The sequence below is a fragment of the Ostrea edulis genome, chromosome 9, assembly GCF_947568905.1.
Source record: "Ostrea edulis chromosome 9, xbOstEdul1.1, whole genome shotgun sequence".
NCBI classification, from domain to species: domain Eukaryota; kingdom Metazoa; phylum Mollusca; class Bivalvia; order Ostreida; family Ostreidae; genus Ostrea; species Ostrea edulis.
Window position 1 is genome coordinate 30,258,280 of NC_079172.1, and position 18,126 is coordinate 30,276,405.

General features: G+C 36.4%; 2 protein-coding genes across 6 annotated transcripts in view; one reads left to right on the top strand and one right to left on the bottom strand.

Annotated features, from left to right (window-relative positions):
- The window catches only part of LOC125657820 (uncharacterized), a 29,778-nt gene extending 12,177 nt beyond the window's left edge, over positions 1-17,601 (top strand). The window contains exons 1-4 of one of the 5 annotated variants that reach the window (XM_048888616.2): positions 9,928-10,268; positions 14,067-14,457; positions 15,555-15,728; positions 16,821-17,601. In XM_048888616.2, coding sequence (XP_048744573.2) covers positions 14,116-14,457; positions 15,555-15,728; positions 16,821-17,165 — 861 coding nt within the window. In that variant the 5' untranslated portion in view covers positions 9,928-10,268; positions 14,067-14,115 and the 3' untranslated portion in view covers positions 17,166-17,601. Of the gene's footprint in view, positions 1-9,927; positions 10,269-12,207; positions 13,440-13,487; positions 13,507-13,550; positions 13,987-14,066; positions 14,458-15,554; positions 15,729-16,820 lie in introns of those variants that run through there. The other 4 variants (XM_056150156.1, XM_056150157.1, XM_056150154.1 and 1 more) reach the window with 4 other exon arrangements.
- On the bottom strand, positions 1,184-1,654 carry LOC130050511 (uncharacterized). Its single transcript, XM_056150705.1, has one exon. The coding sequence runs from the start codon at positions 1,652-1,654 to the stop codon at positions 1,184-1,186; it is 471 nt and encodes a 156-aa protein (XP_056006680.1).
- Positions 17,602-18,126: the final 525 nt, after the last annotated feature.

Below are 18,126 nucleotides of genomic sequence, written 5' to 3' on the forward strand. Positions count from 1 at the left end.
CCCCCCCCCCCCCCATATACACAGTTCATCTTGGATATTCATTAACTGAAACTGCCTCATTTTTTCTACATGTACCAGCGCTCGTTATTCACTACATGTACATGTATAAGGGTTGAATTCATAACTGCAGGCTCTTACATTCTCCTCTCATTCAGAACTACCCTCATTTTTTCACCCAACAATAGTTATGTTTTGTAATAATAAAAATGATTTATTCTATTTTTTTTTTATATTGGTGAGTGATTTGTAGTTTTCCTTGAATTTTCACAGTTGATAATCCTGACATTTGTACTTTATAAATTAAAGAATGTGTTGCACGTCTCATGTTAATTTCCCTAAAGGTGTTGCATGAAAGATCGATAAAATAAAGTTATTCAAATATATGATAAAACCAATTGGAACTTATGTGTTGATTCAAACATTTTTGAAAATAAGTTTGAAAGACGTGTATTGACAAAAATTAGCCAAATTAATTCGAGCTTAAATCAAGCAATAAGCGATTTATATGATTTTTAGCGTTAAAATGGAGGGGTATCCCCGAATTTAAGAAAAAATGCCTCCGTGAAACAAATTAGCATGAATATGTTCTTTGAGTTTTCCACTAAAAACTGTCGCTTTGAAATTTTGTTTCATGGGGGCATTTTTTGTTGTTGTAAAATTCAAAAAATCGAAACGTTTTCACTGACATTATTTTCATCTTCACCTGTTTTACATTAGAAATGTATATGGTCTAGTGCGTGGTTCAGTGGGTAAGGTCGTCGAATTTAAGATGTAAAGAAGTGTTCTTTTTTAAAAACGAATGGATTCGAATACAGGTACATATGTATTCGTATGCTGGATCAAAATTCAGTTTGCAGGAGCTTGCACATGGAATCCTTGATATTACACTGAATTTTACATTCACAGGGCATATTCACGCTTGAACAAGAGTGTTTTTAGGTTCTTGCGGAATGCTCCATGTGCTTCAAGCTCTCGAAGTTCCAGTGACAGTTTATTCCACAATTGTGCACCTAGTGTTTTTATGGCTCTTGTACCGTATTTGTTTGATGACTTCTTCACTACCAGTTTCCATTGGTCGGATGATGATATCAAGGTCCTATGTGGCTGGTAAACAGGACATAGCTCTCTCATGTATGCTGGTGCTGAGAAAGAGTGTAGTGATTTATGTATGGTTGTCAGCACTTTAAACACAACACGTTGATTTACCGGCAGCCAATGTAGTTGTTGAAGTACCGGCGAAATATGTTGCCTGTAGCATGTTTCTTGTGAGACAACGTGCAGCGTTATTCTGAGCCACTTGTAGTCGGTGCATGGGGCGATCGGTCATGCCAAGCAGGAGGGCATTGTGATAGTCAAGGTAGGATATGACTGTTGCTTTGATGACCTTCGCACACGCTTCCTGGGTGAGATGGTGTTTCACCTTGGATATTCTCCTGATGTTGAAGTACATCTTCCTTACCATGGAGTTGATTTGTATTTCCATTGATAAGGTGGCGTCCAGGGCAGCACCGAGGTTTTTAACAGTAGACTTAGGTGTCGATATTGCCTCACCAATCTTCAGACGGATATCCTTCACAAGGCACTGGTTGTGGGCACTAGCAACCACCATAATCTCAGTTTTTCCATAATTTAGTTTAAGTTTGTTCACAGTCATCCAGGTTCGGACACTTGCTATGCATTCTTCCATAATGTTGACTTGATAGGTCCGCTTGGCAGTGTTTTAACACTCAAACGGCTGTAAAGTTGAGTGTCATCTGCGAACCCATGACGGTTTATGGCATATTGGTTAATAACTCTCCTGAGTGGGAGAAGGTACACCGGGAAGAGAAGGGGGTCGAGAACAGACCCTTGGGGCACTCCGGTGGATAGTGGTACATCTGAGGACACACTGGTGTTGATCTTCACCGCTTGGATGCGGCCATTCAAGTAAGACTGTACCCAACGGAGTGCTTTGTCCGTCAATCCAGCTTCCACACGTAGTCTTTCCAGCAAGAGGGTATGATCGATGGTATCAAATGCCGCACTTGGGTCAAGAAGGACCAAGAGCATAGCGTCACCTTCATCCAGTACTGCTTCTACGTCTGCTTTTATTCGTAGGATGGCTGTCTCAGTCCTGGTACCGGTCTAAGCTGACTGCTTATCATCATGTAGACCATTCCTGGTGAGATGGCTATTAAGCTGCTGTGCAACAACACGCTCGATGACCTTGCTGATGAATGGGGTATTTGATACTGGTCTATAGTTACTAAAAGTTCTCATATCAAGTCCAGACTTTTTCAGACGTGGTGTAATAAGTGCACGTTTCAGCTCATTTGGAAAGACCCCGGTTGAAAGAGATGTATTCACCAGCTCAGAAATGGTCGGTAGCACCACAGAGAGAACAATACTGTTTTTCAAGAGCGCAGTGGGGATGACATCCAGTGAACAGGTCTTATTAGCACAGCTCCTGATGACCTTGTCCACTTCTTCCTGCGTCTGGATCTTGAAGGAACCAAGATGAGGCACTGGTCTGTCCAGGTCTGGAGAAGTTGTATTGTCATGGAGATCTGAGGCATCGAGACCCTGTCTGATCTTTTCAACTTTGCTGTAGAAAAACTGCACAAAATCGTCGGCAACGGTCTGGTCACTGGTAGCCGATGATAAGGGAGTTCCTGCATTATAATTCACCAGACTGCTAATAACTCTAAAAGTCTCTTAACTGTCCGCTGTGATGAGATTTTCCTGATAATAGCTGGACTTGGAGGAGTTGATCATATGCACCACAGCTCGGGTCTGCTCCGCAAGCATCTGTCTATGCACCTCCAGGCCTGAGCTCATGGCTTTACGCTCCAACTGTCTTCTCCGTTGTCTGGCTTCATGGATTGAGTCATTGTACCACGGTTTGAGGAAGTCGCCTTTGATGGTGATGGTTCGAAGGGGTGCCATGCTGTCCAGAACCTATTTTGCTTTGGAATCGAAATCTGACAGCAGATCGTTGATATTGCTCTCCTCTTTGATGGAAGACAGCTATTCTCTTAGCTGCTGTGCCAATATTTCAACAGGAATGCGCTTCAACGGCCTAGCTAGTCGAGTTTTGTTTGCCAGGTGTAATGGACAAGCATGGAGTTGGCATGTAACAGCATAATGGTCTGATATCCCTATATCAATCACAGAGATTGACTTTACTAGTGAGTACATAGGGTCATTCTTGTGAACACTAAGTCCAGAGTATGTCCAGCTGCATGTGTGGGGACATCTACGTGTTGTTTGAGGTCTAATCCAGCCACTATGTTCTGCATCTGTTTGGTGTTGGACATGTCCGGTTCGTCATAATGGGTGTTCATGTCTCCGAGGATGCACAGTTGTGATGGAGTAATGGTGCACTCGTGTGACAGGAACTGTCTCCACTCCTGGAGAAATTGGGTCACTGTGAGACCATTCTGTCGTGAGGGGGAGAATGATACACAAACACTAGAGTGACAGGATGGTTGCCATTGAGTCTGACCGTGCAAGTTTCAAATGTCTTGAATTCAGGTTGAGGGGTACATGTGATATCCATGCTGGCTCTGATAACGAAGCCAACCCCTCCCCCTCTAGCCTCTTTGGATGTAGGTCTGGGCACACCAATGTATTTGTACCCGGAGGGGCAGAGTCATTTATATGTGAATCATCTTCACGCAACCAGGTTTCAGTTATAACCAAGATGTCGACACACTTATCAGTGATATATTCACAGAGGGATACAGCTTTTCCTGCTACAGATCTTGCATTAACCAGATGCAGACTGATGGATTTGTCTGTAATGTGCACATGCTTGTTCTTGGTAGGTATATGCACTAAGTTATGTTCATTTACACCACTCAATTGTTTGATGTTTACATTTCTCTCCAGAGACACTTTCACCTGTATTTTCCTCTGTTTTGACAACTGGTTGCCAACAGTTGTAATAGGGACAATCTCGTTAGGTTCACCAGAGACTGTTACGGCTGATATATGGGTGATGGGTGTATCACATAAGATACAAACTAGGTTATCCATGTTAACTCTAGATTGTTGGTGTCCCACACATTTAGACCGCTCAATACACACTGTATGGATATGTCTAATGAGCCTGCGTCCAGCTTTCGTTCCTCTTCTTACGCGAGCATTTTTAGTATGACCTGTCAGATGTAGGTCAGTTGATCTGACAAAACACATCATCCAACTATTGAATATCTTGGCATGCACGAAATTTGATAGAGCGACCTTGGAGACGGAAGAGAGTCAAATCATACGGCAACTAAATATATTTATATATCTTTTGTAAGAAAATTAACAGGACGACTTATCAATACAATCTGAGACAGAAGGAATCAAGTCGTACGACATGCCTAGCCGAGTACGAAAATTTATAGAAAAACTTGATAATACAAATGGGAACAGAGGAAAGTTAATTTGAACCAGAACCGCGACGGTAAGGTCACACATCAGTGAACACAATGCCTAAAATTATTGTCTAAAAACTGTTTAAAATGCAAGTTTTTTATGGAAAATATGCCCGTTTTTGATTTCAAGAAGTTGGTCTGTAAGAGCTCAACAAATCTTAAAACTAGAACTTTCGTGGGTGGGTGTAAATGTAGTCCTGGACATATGTCCCGGGAAATATGTCCCGCGATGTCCGATATTGATATTCGCCGATTTAACGTTTTATGTTAGTGTTTCTTTAAATATCTTACTAAATGTGTTTTAAGACAATTCCAAAGTGTCATCATTGTGAATTTGGTGTATAAGAATTGCCTAATTATTTAATAAATGGCTTTTATTTATTCTTTAGGGTGTAAAAGTAGTCCCGAAGATTTTACGAAGAAAACGCATTTCCGGTTTTTGTTTTCGACTTGTTAATAATTAAAATAAAGATTTTAATGTGTTTTATTTGGCTGTCGATTTTGCTTGGATATTGTTTGATATCATAACAAAAAGATTTATTCAATATTCCACTTGTTATGTGAATGCTCGTCCTTCTTTCTGTGGGACATCGTTTCGATGGTTGATCCTATACGAAAGAGTGTAAAAATAAAACCGGAACAAGGTGACAGTTTGAACCCGTTTTATGAATAGTTAGGCAAATGTTTTGAAGAGTACGTTTAGTAAGGAAATTTGATTATGATTATATTCAAAATATTATACGTAATAATAAGTAAATAAATAATAAAAATACTAAGTATTTACATGTCTTGTTGAATATCCAGCTGTCCTCTCTATGGAATATATCTACATGTATCATTTTAAAGCGAATATGAATATAAATATTTGAAACTTTCTCTTCAATATCATTAAAAGTGTGTAAGGTAAATACTAAATTCTAGCATTACTATTAATCAATATACATGGTTTTTACTAATTATTGACATTAATTGAGAGTTGCTATCAAGATTAATGATCGTCTAAAATAATTATTCAAATGCAGAAGCGCGCACATGATTTAACGATGAGAAGTAAGTTGATAACCCTAGCTGTTTTACTTTGGCTGACAAAGGTTGGCCACCACCCCTTCTCTAAATTAACCAAAATCAATTATAATGCAGATACACGCATATGAAAATGGTGAGCATTGAAATTGAATGGTCAAATTTTTTAACGTCATTGGGTGCCGAAGTTTGTCCCCACCAATATTGAAAATTAAGACGTGTGAACAATATGTTTGTTGATTTTCCAGTTATATGTATCAAGAACTGGACAACGTAATTGAATTAGACATTCTTTACACGTCTTATTAACTTACAGCTAACAACCCCCATGCAATATCAATTTTATTGATCCTTCCACGATCTAATGTATAAATTACATTACATTTTTTTCTATGTAATACATGTACATTAACATTGCTGTTAGATTATTTTGAGTTTGTAACAAAGTGATATATTATATTATAAATATTAATGATAAATACCGCCTTATTACCAGCCCTCACCTGAATGTGGATTTAATGTTTTCATCTCAGTCCGGTTCTTTTATTAATATCCCAATTAGCTGCGATATCCCGAGGGAAAAATGGGTTTAAAAAACGATTATCAGATTAATTTGTTTAATCAGACAAAATAACTAGAAATAAGGATGTCTTATGATTATCAACAGGGCACAATACATAAAGGTTATAAATGTTTTATGCATAAACAAGGTGAAAACAAAAACCGGAAAAGCGTTTTCTTCGTAAATTTTTCGGGACTACTTTTACACCCTAAAGAATAAATAAAAGCCATAACATATAACATTCAGTATAATATGATAACTATTGCATGCAAGCAAGGGTAACAGTAGAAATTGTCAACCCTCGCAAAATCATTGAACATCAACCTCGGGTTCGGCTCTGTCGACAATGGTTTTCTTGGGTTGACAATGTTATCCTCACTTGTATTCAATATTTGTATAGTAGCTTATAGCTAACGATCCTTAATGAAGGCCTTGCATGTAATTTATAGTCAACAGGTGTTGATGAAAACATCTAACATTGTCATTGTAAAGCTCGAGTTCTTGCATAGCTGAAAAAAAAATGAATGTCACGACCAAAAATAGGAAAAATGAGCATGTCATATAATTCTGTACTACACAATCACCTCGTAGTACCAGGGGGCGGGGACGGAGGGGGCGGCTCCCCATTTTTTTTTTTTTTGGAGAACCTTCATTATTCGTTACTTTAACATGTGAAGTTAGATGAATTGGATGACACCCCCCCCCCCCCCCCCCCCACACACACACACACATTAGAATAAAGTGAAGGACGAATGCCTTTCCCCCTCCCGAATCTAGGATTTTGAAGTTTATTGAAGTCAACTAGCTTCTACCACCACCCCTCCCCACTTTGAACAACGATGCTACGTCTCTGAATATCACAGTGCAGTGTTTTGATAACAATCAGCAGTTTATGTTGACTAGGGGACATCCGATGAATGTTCTTTTTTTCTTGTTTGTGTCCTGACACTCATAGAAGAAGGTGTATGGACACTTCAGTAAAATTCATCGTAACACGCAGAAATGACAATAAACTTCATCGTAACACGTAAAGATGGCCGCTTCAATAAAATTAATCGTAACACGTAAAGATGGCCGCTTCAATAAAATTAATCGTAACACGTAAAGATGACCGCTTCAATAAAATTCATCTTAACACACAGAGATAAGAAAGTTCACCGTTTCAACAGGATTTGCCGAAACCTGCAGAGAATCAAACTTGTTCTTTCATTGTGCAGGAGACAAGTCTGGGTTTTAAAACTTCCTCCTCAACTCTTGATGGCCTCTTTAGAAAAATAAACTAAGAACATTTGAAACTGGGTCATAAGGAGGAGACAAAATAGTCTACACAATTAATTCAATGAGAAACCAAACGGTTCAGACGTCATGTACTTTTAAACTTGACATTTGAGAAGGATTCGTGTTTATACGCCCTTATCATCATTAAAAATCCGCACTTTAATTACCTGTATAACTAAATACCATTCTACTTATACGAACTCTGCAGCAATTCACTGTCGTCTATCTCTGTGATCAGCTGAAATGTAAGCCCCATAGGAAGAATTCTGAGACTGACATGGCAAAGACCAAAGTATCTTTTAAAAAATCTAGTCCGGTTAGAGCATTTGGCTCTTAGTTCCGGTTAGAACATTAGGCTCTTAGTTCCGGTTAGAACATTAGGCTCTTAGTTCCGGTTAGAACATTAGGCTCTTAGTTCCGGTTAGAACATTAGGCTCTTAGTTCCGGTTAGAACATTAGGCTCTTAGTTTTTTGAGTTATAATGTTAGGATGTTAGTTAATTTACTTGAATTATTAAAGTTTTTAGTTCGTCGGGTTAAATTGTTAATTCATTGTATTGAATTGTTAGGATGTTTATTGTTTGGCTGTTAGTTCGTTGTGTTAGAACGTTACAGTGTTAGTTCATTATGTTACAGTGTTAGTTCATTATGTTACAGTGTTAGTTCATTATGTTACAGTGTTAGTTCATTATGATACAGTGTTAGTTCATTATGTTACAGTGTTAATTCATTATGTTACAGTGTTAGTTCATTATGTTACAGTGTTAGTTCATTATGTTACAATGTTAGTTCATTATGTCACAGTGTTAGTTCATTATGATACAGTGTTAGTTCATTATATTACAGTGTTAGTTCATTATGTCACAGTGTTAGTTCATTATGTTACAGTGTTAGTTCATTATGTTACAGTGTTAGTTCATTATGTTACAGTGTTAATTCATTATGTTAGGGTGTTAGTTCATTATGTCACAGTGTTAGTTCATTATGTCACAGTGTTAGTTCATTATATTACAGTGTTAATTCATTATGTTACAATGTTAGTTCATTATGTTACAGTGTTAGTTCATTATGTTACAGCGTTAGTTCATTATGTTACAATGTTAATTCATTATGTTACAGTGTTAGTTCATTATGTTACAGTGTTAGTTCATTATGTTACAGTGTTAGTTCATTATGTCACAGTGTTAGTTCATTATGTTACAGTGTTAGTTCATTATGTCACAGTGTTAGTTCATTATGTCACAGTGTTAGTTCATTATGTTACAGTGTTAATTCATTATGTTACAATGTTAGTTCATTATGTCACAGTGTTAGTTCATTATGTTACAGTGTTAGTTCATTATGTTACAGTGTTAGTTCATTATGTTACAGTGTTAGTTCATTATGTCACAGTGTTAGTTCATTATGTCACAGTGTTAGTTCATTATGTTACAGTGTTAGTTCATTATGTTACGGTGTTAATTCATTATGTCACAGTGTTAGTTCATTATGTTACGGTGTTAGTTCATTATGTTACAGTGTTAGTTCATTATGTTACAGTGTTAATTCATTATGTTACAGTGTTAATTCATTATGTTACAGTGTTAGTTCATTATGTTACAGTGTTAGTTCATTATTTTACAGTGTTAGTTCATTATGTTACAGTGTTAGTTCATTATGTCACAGTGTTAGTTCATTATGTTACAGTGTTAGTTCATTATGTCACAGTGTTAGTTCATTATATTACAGTGTTAATTCATTATGTCACAGTGTTAGTTCATTATATTACAGTGTTAATTCATTATGTTACAGTGTTAGTTCATTATGTTACAGTGTTAATTCATTATGTTACAGTGTTAGTTCATTATGTTACAGTGTTAGTTCATTATGTTACAGTGTTAGTTCATTATGTTACAGTGTTAGTTCATTATGTTACAGTGTTAATTCATTATGTTACAGTGTTAGTTCATTATGTTACAGTGTTAGTTCATTATGTTACAGTGTTAGTTCATTATGTTACAGTGTTAGTTCATTATGTTAGGGGTTGTTCATTATGTTAGGGTGTTCGGTTGGCGATTTATAAATCAAGCGTTAATATCACTTTTTTTCCCCTCCTAACGATTTTACACTAAAATTATATTTTTTGTTACATTAGGCAATTTTTTCAATTTCTATCACACGCGACTTTACTAAACATTTTTTAAATGATTTTCAGTCATGAGAATTTCGATCGATGTGTTACACCTCCTTAATGTAGATAGTGTTTTATCGTGACCTGAGGAGAGAAAAAAATAATAACCAATTTCAACTTCTGACAAAACATGTCTATATGTCTTTTAAGGCTACACAATACATATCAAACATGAGTATTTATATATTAGTGGGCCTAAACATGTAACATATAGTTATATTTATTGATACAAGTAAAGACAATACACAGTGAAGAGTAATACTTCCAGTTAATACACTATCAGTGGTGATATTTCAAGTTTCATATGTAGACATCAGTGCTAAGTTGATATGTAAACACGCGCATTATTTCTAATTATAGAATATGCCTGACACATCATATGTATGCTATTTCCCTTGTTGCTCACAATGATGTTCGATCTCAATTTTTTTTTCTGTCAAAATATTACCAATTTAAAATCTCTAAACTATTTGATAGAAAATCTTTTGAAACCTCAGCATAGAGAGCAAACAATTTTTAAAAACCTGTTTGATTTAATCTGTTGATTCGGATTAAACTTATTTATCGGGAGATCAGATCTGGTTTGTCTATCTATCACATGGGGATTAAGAGAGTTTTGTTTGCTTAACTATCATCCCGTGGAACGGGTCCGTGCTTATGAAAGGCCCTTCTGAAACACGGTAACACGGCATTTGTATTTTTAAATAGGTTCGATGTTTACTGAACATAGGCGAAGAACCGGGTGCTGCATGTGTCCGCTTGTTTATTTCCTTGTTACTTTTATTAATTCATTTTAACCAGCTGTATCAAGCTTCAATACAGGAAGAATTAAGGTAAGATGAAATTTTGTGCATTAAGAGAGAGAGAGAGAGAGAGAGAGAGAGAGAGAGAGAGAGAGAGAGAGAGAGAGCAGAATATATGCACTTTGTTTTACAGCATTCCTTAGAAACATGTTGCAACTTAGACGGGACCCTTCATTAGTATGTAAAGGTAAACTTCATGTGTGTGTGTGTGGGGGGGTGGGGTGGGGTGGGGTGGGGGGTGGGGGGTGCGTGCATGTGTGCGTTTTATTACATCTTGATGCACTTTCTGTGATGTTTATCTCGATATTTTAATCTCCGATGTAAAGAATGATAGAGAAACGAATGTTTTCATGGGTTTTTTTCAATGCGGACGTCGAATAATCACAATAGACTGGCATGATACTGTCTTCTTAGTAGAATTACAAACTGTTCACAAAATTATTATGTCATTAAAGCTCTCAAACTTCACATAATAATCTGCAAAATGTGACATTTTAAAATACCCCAATTGAATCTTTTATATTAACTCTCTATATATCTACAACAGAATTCAGAATATGAAGTCAGTCGTGAAATATGTGGCCAGAGACAAATTTATTCATTGAAACTTTCTTCTTGAGACACCTGAAAACACCTCATACTTACGAAAATAGGAAGTGATTTTTTCACACGAGTTTTTCAATTGAATCAGCAAATGAAAAAGATACCGGTCTTCGGCTGAGTTACTCTGAATATCATATTTACATAATAAGTTTAATATTACTTTAAGATATGCTAATATATTACCCGAATCTGAAATAAGATGGCCCCTAAGGCTACATCGATCACCTGTGTCACAACAGGGTTTATTCGGCCCTTTATCTCAGTCTACACACTGAAGAGTTCCAATCTTTCATTCTCTGCTGATTAAGAGATCCCGGTTTTCACTTAAAAAGAATTACTTGATATAAAGTCATTAAAACCCTCGTTGAATGGTAAAATATTGGAGAGTGCTAGGACTGCAATTATTCTCTGAAAGGAAAATCGCATTATAATTCATGCACTGTTTTAGGCCAACAGTAATATGCTCTTGGATAGTAAAATAAAAAGTGCTTTAGATTCTATTCCAGAATATCGTTACTTTGATTGGTAGGGATATTCATTAAAAAAGAAATCACCCATAGCATTTTATAAAGAAGCCACCCATTAAATTTTCAGAGATAAACCACCTGTATAGCATTTTCAAAAATGAAACCACTCATACCATATTCATCATACCATGTTCATCATACCATATTCATCATACCATTTTCATCATACCATATTCATCATACCATATTCATCATAGAGGCACCAGGCTTATTTGCCAACATTCCTAAACTATCATAATATTAATTATGAAAATTATGTAAAAACCAGAAAATTATGGGACTAAAAGATGGGGGGAAAAATACATAATTTTCTAATGTTTTATTGCAATAAAAAAAAACCTACCGCAATAGCAACCAATTGAATAATACCCCCCTCCCCCCGGTACAATTCAGGACCTAGCGCCCTTGACAAGTTTAGTGGTATGACAAGCACTCTTTTTTTTTCTTCATATCTTAAAAAATGGTTAGCCACTCTGGACTTCAAAAAATGCATGTTAGCTTACAATTCCATTAGAACTTCTAAATGAAGACGTGTGTCAAGGCAGATAGACGGATGGGAGGGAGAGCTCGCTTCACAAGCTATGGCTCTGGTGAGCTGAAAATAAAAAGGAATCTATTACACATTCGACTTTCAATAGCTTTAATCTAATTTTGGGTTTGTACAGTCATGCACGATCATAGATTTAAACCATACATCACGGGCTGTAATCGTGTTATCTTCTCTAAATATCCTCCGGGTAGCTCTGCAACAGTCAAGTATGTTCCTAAAGATTTCAGTTACATAAAAAATTCTATAAAGAATACATGTAATTCCAAAATCCTCAGTCACATCCGTCATTTTTTTTTTTTTTTTTTTTTTTTTTTTTTTGATTTTGCGGAGGGGGAGGTGGTCTTTTGTTTTTGGTTGTTGGTTTTTTTAAAAAGGTATTTTAGCAAAAGGAATTTTTAGTTGTAAGGAAAATATTTTCCTGTTTCAGCATAAATTTCTTAATGTCAGTTATTATTTTATTTTTTAGAAATATTGCGGTCTATGTATGTATTTGGTCGTCAATGAAAACAACAAGCAAACGAAATGAACCGTGTGTCTACTTCATTTGATATTCAAGTACATATTCACAACTTCCTTATGTGAATGCAAAGAGGTCTTTACAAATAAGTTTTTACCTGTTTGAGTATCTTTTCAATGTTCTTTTCTTTCTATTGACAGATAAAATCTTTGAGAGAGAGAGAATGAGAGAGAGCGAGATAATATGTGGTATTTGTTATGTTAATTGTATGCTGTAAATCGTAAATCTTGTGTATCTTTAACAACATCACAGTCAAGCATGTTCTATACGAGCATTAAAGGAATGATAATATTTGTATAATGTTTTAACAAAGCGTTAAATCAAAATTAAAGAATAACAAGATTTTTTATTCTGCTGTGAGACCGGTGTTTATTGTGAATATTACCTGAAGCTATCAGCGTTAGTCTCAGTATTTCACGAATTGTATTATTTCTGAAAAATGGAACGGAACACTATGTATAGAAAGATGAATTATTTTACGACTCCCCACGGTGTGTTACTAATTGACCTTAGGAGATGTCCATACGCAATGGTGGAGTAAGAGGGGCGTCCCCAGCACTATTTGTGACCAAAAATTAGTCGAAAAAAGACAAAAGTGTAAGATTTGATATTATCCACACCAACAAGTGCATAAAAATAAACAAATAAATTTTTGTGTTTTATTTATCAGTTTTATTATGTATAAAGTATAGCTAGAATAATCCATAATAGTGACTTAAAAGGCCTCAAACCCTAAGAGTCCCCAGACCCTTCATCCTATTGCCCCACCCCTTTTTAAAAAAATCCTGGATCCGTCACTGATACTGTTCGTCCGGATCTTTGTTCGAATAAAAAGTGTCTGATCAGTCGACCGTAGCGTGATTGAAATTAACATTTTCATACTGATTTCACGCTGCAAACTTCAAACGATAAACCCATGCAACTGTAGCATTAAATCCGGACTGACAATACGTCTAGATTGCAGTCAGTCACCATCCAACAAGGTCCGGATGCCAGACGATATGGTAATTTCATCTTGATGAGATAAACTCCGTCCTTCATTTTTAGAACAAAGATTTGTCTATGATACGGGTATGTAGTCATTAGTATGGTAGAAATTCCATTTGGGTCATTTTTTTCTTTCGAAAAACCATGTAAATCCTGAAAACCCTGCATGTTTTGTCCATTGTTCTAGCTGAACTTGTCTCGCTAACCCTTGGCGGGCATGATTTAAACAGCATGATAAATGATAAAGCACGGTCATAATAGCGTATTGACTGACTCAAGAAGATAAAAATCTTTAATGTTATCCATTCAAAAATAGACATGCTCAATCGTTCCCACTCATTCAATACACTGGACAGCTCTTAAGAAGAATACACTGGACATGTTTGTGCTGTTTTATTAAGAGCAACCTGACCGTGAAGCTCAAGGAGCAGACTTATCCCTGCAGGATTCCCGTAATCCGAGTACTTTTGTACTGTCTTTGTAAAGTTATGCGGGCGAGTTTGTCATTCTTCAGGATATTTAAAATTGCGTAACAGGAGAAACGGAGAATTAGACACACACATGGTAATTGTGTTGTGACACATTTTTGTTATGACTGTAGAAATCTCTTTACACCCTGTGATTAATACATAACGTATTTGTAGTCTTCAGGACGCTATTGATGGGGCGCTGTTACTGAATGGCTTTATCACGATGAGAAGGTGGTGGAGAGGACAACGATTTCTTCGAGGTGTCGTACTGACAGGGCTACTGTTGGTTGTCCTCATTCAAATTAAATCTTCCCAAAATGAGAAAGGATATTTAGCATCTGGCGTTTTGGTGCATGACGCCAATGGCAGACGTTTGTTTGGTGACGTCAGTTACGAAACGACGGTAGATGTTTGGAAACTCCCTCAAAAGGACAAACGTCTGCTCTCAAAGATCAAATGGATGATACAAAAACCAGAGCAGGGTGATTATAACCTCACAAATCCGGATTTCACCGATTTCTCAAGAGGACAAAGCACTCAAATAGATAATATTCTTCAAGGCAAGGTAAGTGTCTGGATTTACAGTTTGGGAATAGGTTTACATGTATCACAGATAATGCTTGCCCGTAGGTCTCTCAAAACCCAATTCTTTCTGCTTCCTAATTCTTTCTGCTTGTCTGATTTAGAAAACACTGCTGATTTCGCTTTTTTCTTCATTTCTATACTCGAATGCATAAAAATAGAACATCACAAAAAGGACTTTGGGGAATGTGAAATTAATCTTCCGAGGTTTAAAGATGCGTGATACAAATAAAGATGGGTAAGTGGGTTGATAAATATTTTCTGGTTTTGTTTGGGTGTAATAAGTACAATTATCAAATTTCTAATAAAGAATAAGAAGGGACTTGTTTTCTATAATGTTTGATTAAAGGTTGAAATATATCATTCCTTCCCATATAACTCTTATGAATTTTTTCTCTGTTTAGGACTTAATTGAGACATCATGAGAATAAATTACATTCCATACTATAAATTGTATTGATTTTCTTATAAAAACAAATTTGGTTCTTGTTTCCATCATTGTTGAACAAAAACGTTTATAGCAGGTATCGTTAAAATGAGTTCAGAATGACCACTTATCCCGGTAGTAGTTATATGAAATCAAGTAACTGACATCACGGACAAGGACCCATACTTAAGCGGCTGTGCTGATTTTTTTTAAACATCTTAGACACCAACAGACAATTTTACTGTTGTACTCACCAGTGACTGGAGCAATACGATATGGACAAGGCTTTTGATATGTTTCAGCACTATGTACTTTGGTAACATGTGACTTAAACACTTTTTCAATCTCTACATGTATGTCTTTATATAGTCGTGGACTTTCATATGATTTTTGCAGAAGAATGGTGCCTCAGAAGTAAAGATTTGATCTGTGTCTATATAGTTATGGACTTTTGTTTGATTTCGTTGTGCAGAAGAGGGGGTTCTTTATAGAAATTGGTGCCTCAGAGAGAGAGAGAGAGAAGAGAGAGAGAGAGAGAGAGAGAGAGAGAGAGAGAGAGAGAGAGAGAGAGAGAGATTGAGAGAGAGAGAGAGAGAGAGAGATTGGATCTATGTCTATATAGTTATGGCTTTTCGTTTGCTTTCGTTTTTCAGAAGAAGGGGTTCTTTATAGAAATTGGTGCCTCAGAAGGAGAGACTGGCTCTGTGTCTCTTTTCTTTGAGAAGTCCAGAGATTGGGAAGGTCTTTTGATTGAGCCTCATCCTGGACGTTACAGGAAGCTGCGTCATAAACACAGGAAAGCCCAGACATTGAGGGCGTGTGTTAGGGTAAGTGTCCATCAAACATTGAGGGTGTGTGTTAGGGTAAGTGTTTATCAAACATTGAGGATGTGTGTTAGGGTAAGTGTCCATCAAACAATGAGGATGTGTGTTAGGGTAAGTGTCCATCAAACATTGAGGGCGTGTGTTAGGGTAAGTGTCCATCAAACATTGAGGGTGTGTGTTAGGGTAAGTGTTCATCAAACACTGAGGGTGTGTGTTAGGGTAAGTGTCCATCAAACATTGAGGATATGTGATAGGGTAAGTGTTCATCATACATTAAGGGCGTGTGTTAGGGTAAGTGTTTATCAAACAATGAGGATGTGTGTTAGGGTAAGTGTTCATCATACATTAAGGGCGTGTGTTAAGGTAAGTGTTTATCAAACATTGAGGGTGTGTGTTAGGGTAAGTGTTTATCAAACAATGAGGGTGTGTGTTAGGGTAAGTGTTCATCATACATTAAGGGCGTGTGTTAGGGTAAGTGTTTATCAAACATTGAGGGTGTGTGTTAGGGTAAGTGTTTATCAAACATTGAGGGTGTGTTTTAGGGTAAGTGTTCATCATACATTAAGGGCGTGTGTTAGGGTAAGTGTTTATCAAACAATGAGGATGTGTGTTAGGGTAAGTGTTCATTAACAATTCCACGTTGTACAGGTATGTATTAAGTTTACAAAGTCAAAACAATCTCTAGGATACGTGTCATTGCAGCATAATTTTATGAAAAGTTTTGATTTTTGTCCTCTCAAATTTTGACACTAATGAAATAGAAATGTCGCATACTGAGTGAAATGTACAATCCTTGTATTTTGCGAGTACTAGATTCAGCAAAGACATCAAAGGAAATTTACGAGCCCGTGAAATCACGAATGCTATACTCTGAAAGAATAAACTATGATAGGAATATGTGATGAGTAAAGGAAAGCTCGATATTTGTTTTCGATAGCGAGGCTTCTCGTGAATATTCATGACTCGCATATCATAAGAAATCCATACATAGTATTTACAAATAATTTGACTAAAACATCATTGAATTCCTCTCCAAATTACAAAGCATAATTCCTATGCATCCATATAACATCGGATGATATATTTTGTTTTCAGAGTAATTCTAGTGGACCAAGCCAAGAATTTGATGACGCAATCGAAGGTCACGTGTCAGTTCCGTGCCTGTGGATGGAGTCCATATTGGAAGCAATGGATCGCGAGACAGTTGATATGCTCAGCATAGATGCCAAAGACCAAGAAATGGATATTCTGAAGGCGATTCCTCTGTCCGAATATTTCATAAATGTCTTGACGGTGGAATTCGTGGAAGGCTCGGTCAGCGATTCGTCTGTGTTGAAGTATCTTCTGGATAATAACTACCATGCTGAACACCAGTTCGTGAACCATCCCTTACATAGAAATGATTTAGTGTTCACGAGAAAAAACCCACAAATAAAATGAAATATGTTTATAATAATAGTGTCTAGAACTACTTACATTCATTTACGTGATTGAATCAGTGTTTTCCCTATGAATAAAACCCGCGTTTAAATGAAAGTGTGAAAGCATTGTTATATGGACAAGAATGTCTCATCTTCATCAGAGAGAGAGAGAGAGAGAGAGAGAGAGAGAGAGAGAGAGTTTCTCATGTTTAGTTGATATATATTCTTTATAGGATAAAGTAGTATGAGATTGTTCGTTATCTTCACCTTCTTTATGTATGTATATATATTCTCTTATTTAGAGGCTACTACTGTATCACTGTGAATAAACATATGTTATTGTGGCAATACTTGAAGTTCATGTAATGTATCATTACATGTAATATGATATATATGTATCACACCTTATTTCATATACTATTTATTTATAGCACAAATAAATGGCTAAAACAAGATGTTTCTTTTGGTGTAAAATATACCCCATTTATATATATATATATATATATATATATATATATATGGACGAATTTGGCTCCACTTTTTTTTGGCACGCTGTTTTTGGCTATATTTAGCTCCAAAACTTCATAGTTATTTTGGATTTCAAACATTTTGGTTGAGCATCACTGAAGAGACATTATTTGTCGAAATGCACATCTGGTGCATCAAAATTGGTACCGTATAAGTTTTACATTATGACCCCTGGGTCGAGGCCTCTGCTGGTGGACTGTTAGTCCCCGAGGGTCTCTACAGCCCAGTAGCTTAGTACTTCGTTACTAGCTTGAAAATACGGATGTATATTTAATTGCTGTTATAAAATTTAGAAATTCATTTCAAAATTAAGGATTATCTCCCTCGTGCATAGCTCTTATCCTTGGACGAATTTGGCTCCACTTTTTTCGCACGCTGTTTTTGGCTATATTTAGCTCCAAAACTTCATAGTTATTTTGGATTTCAAACATTTCGGTTGGGCATCACTAAAG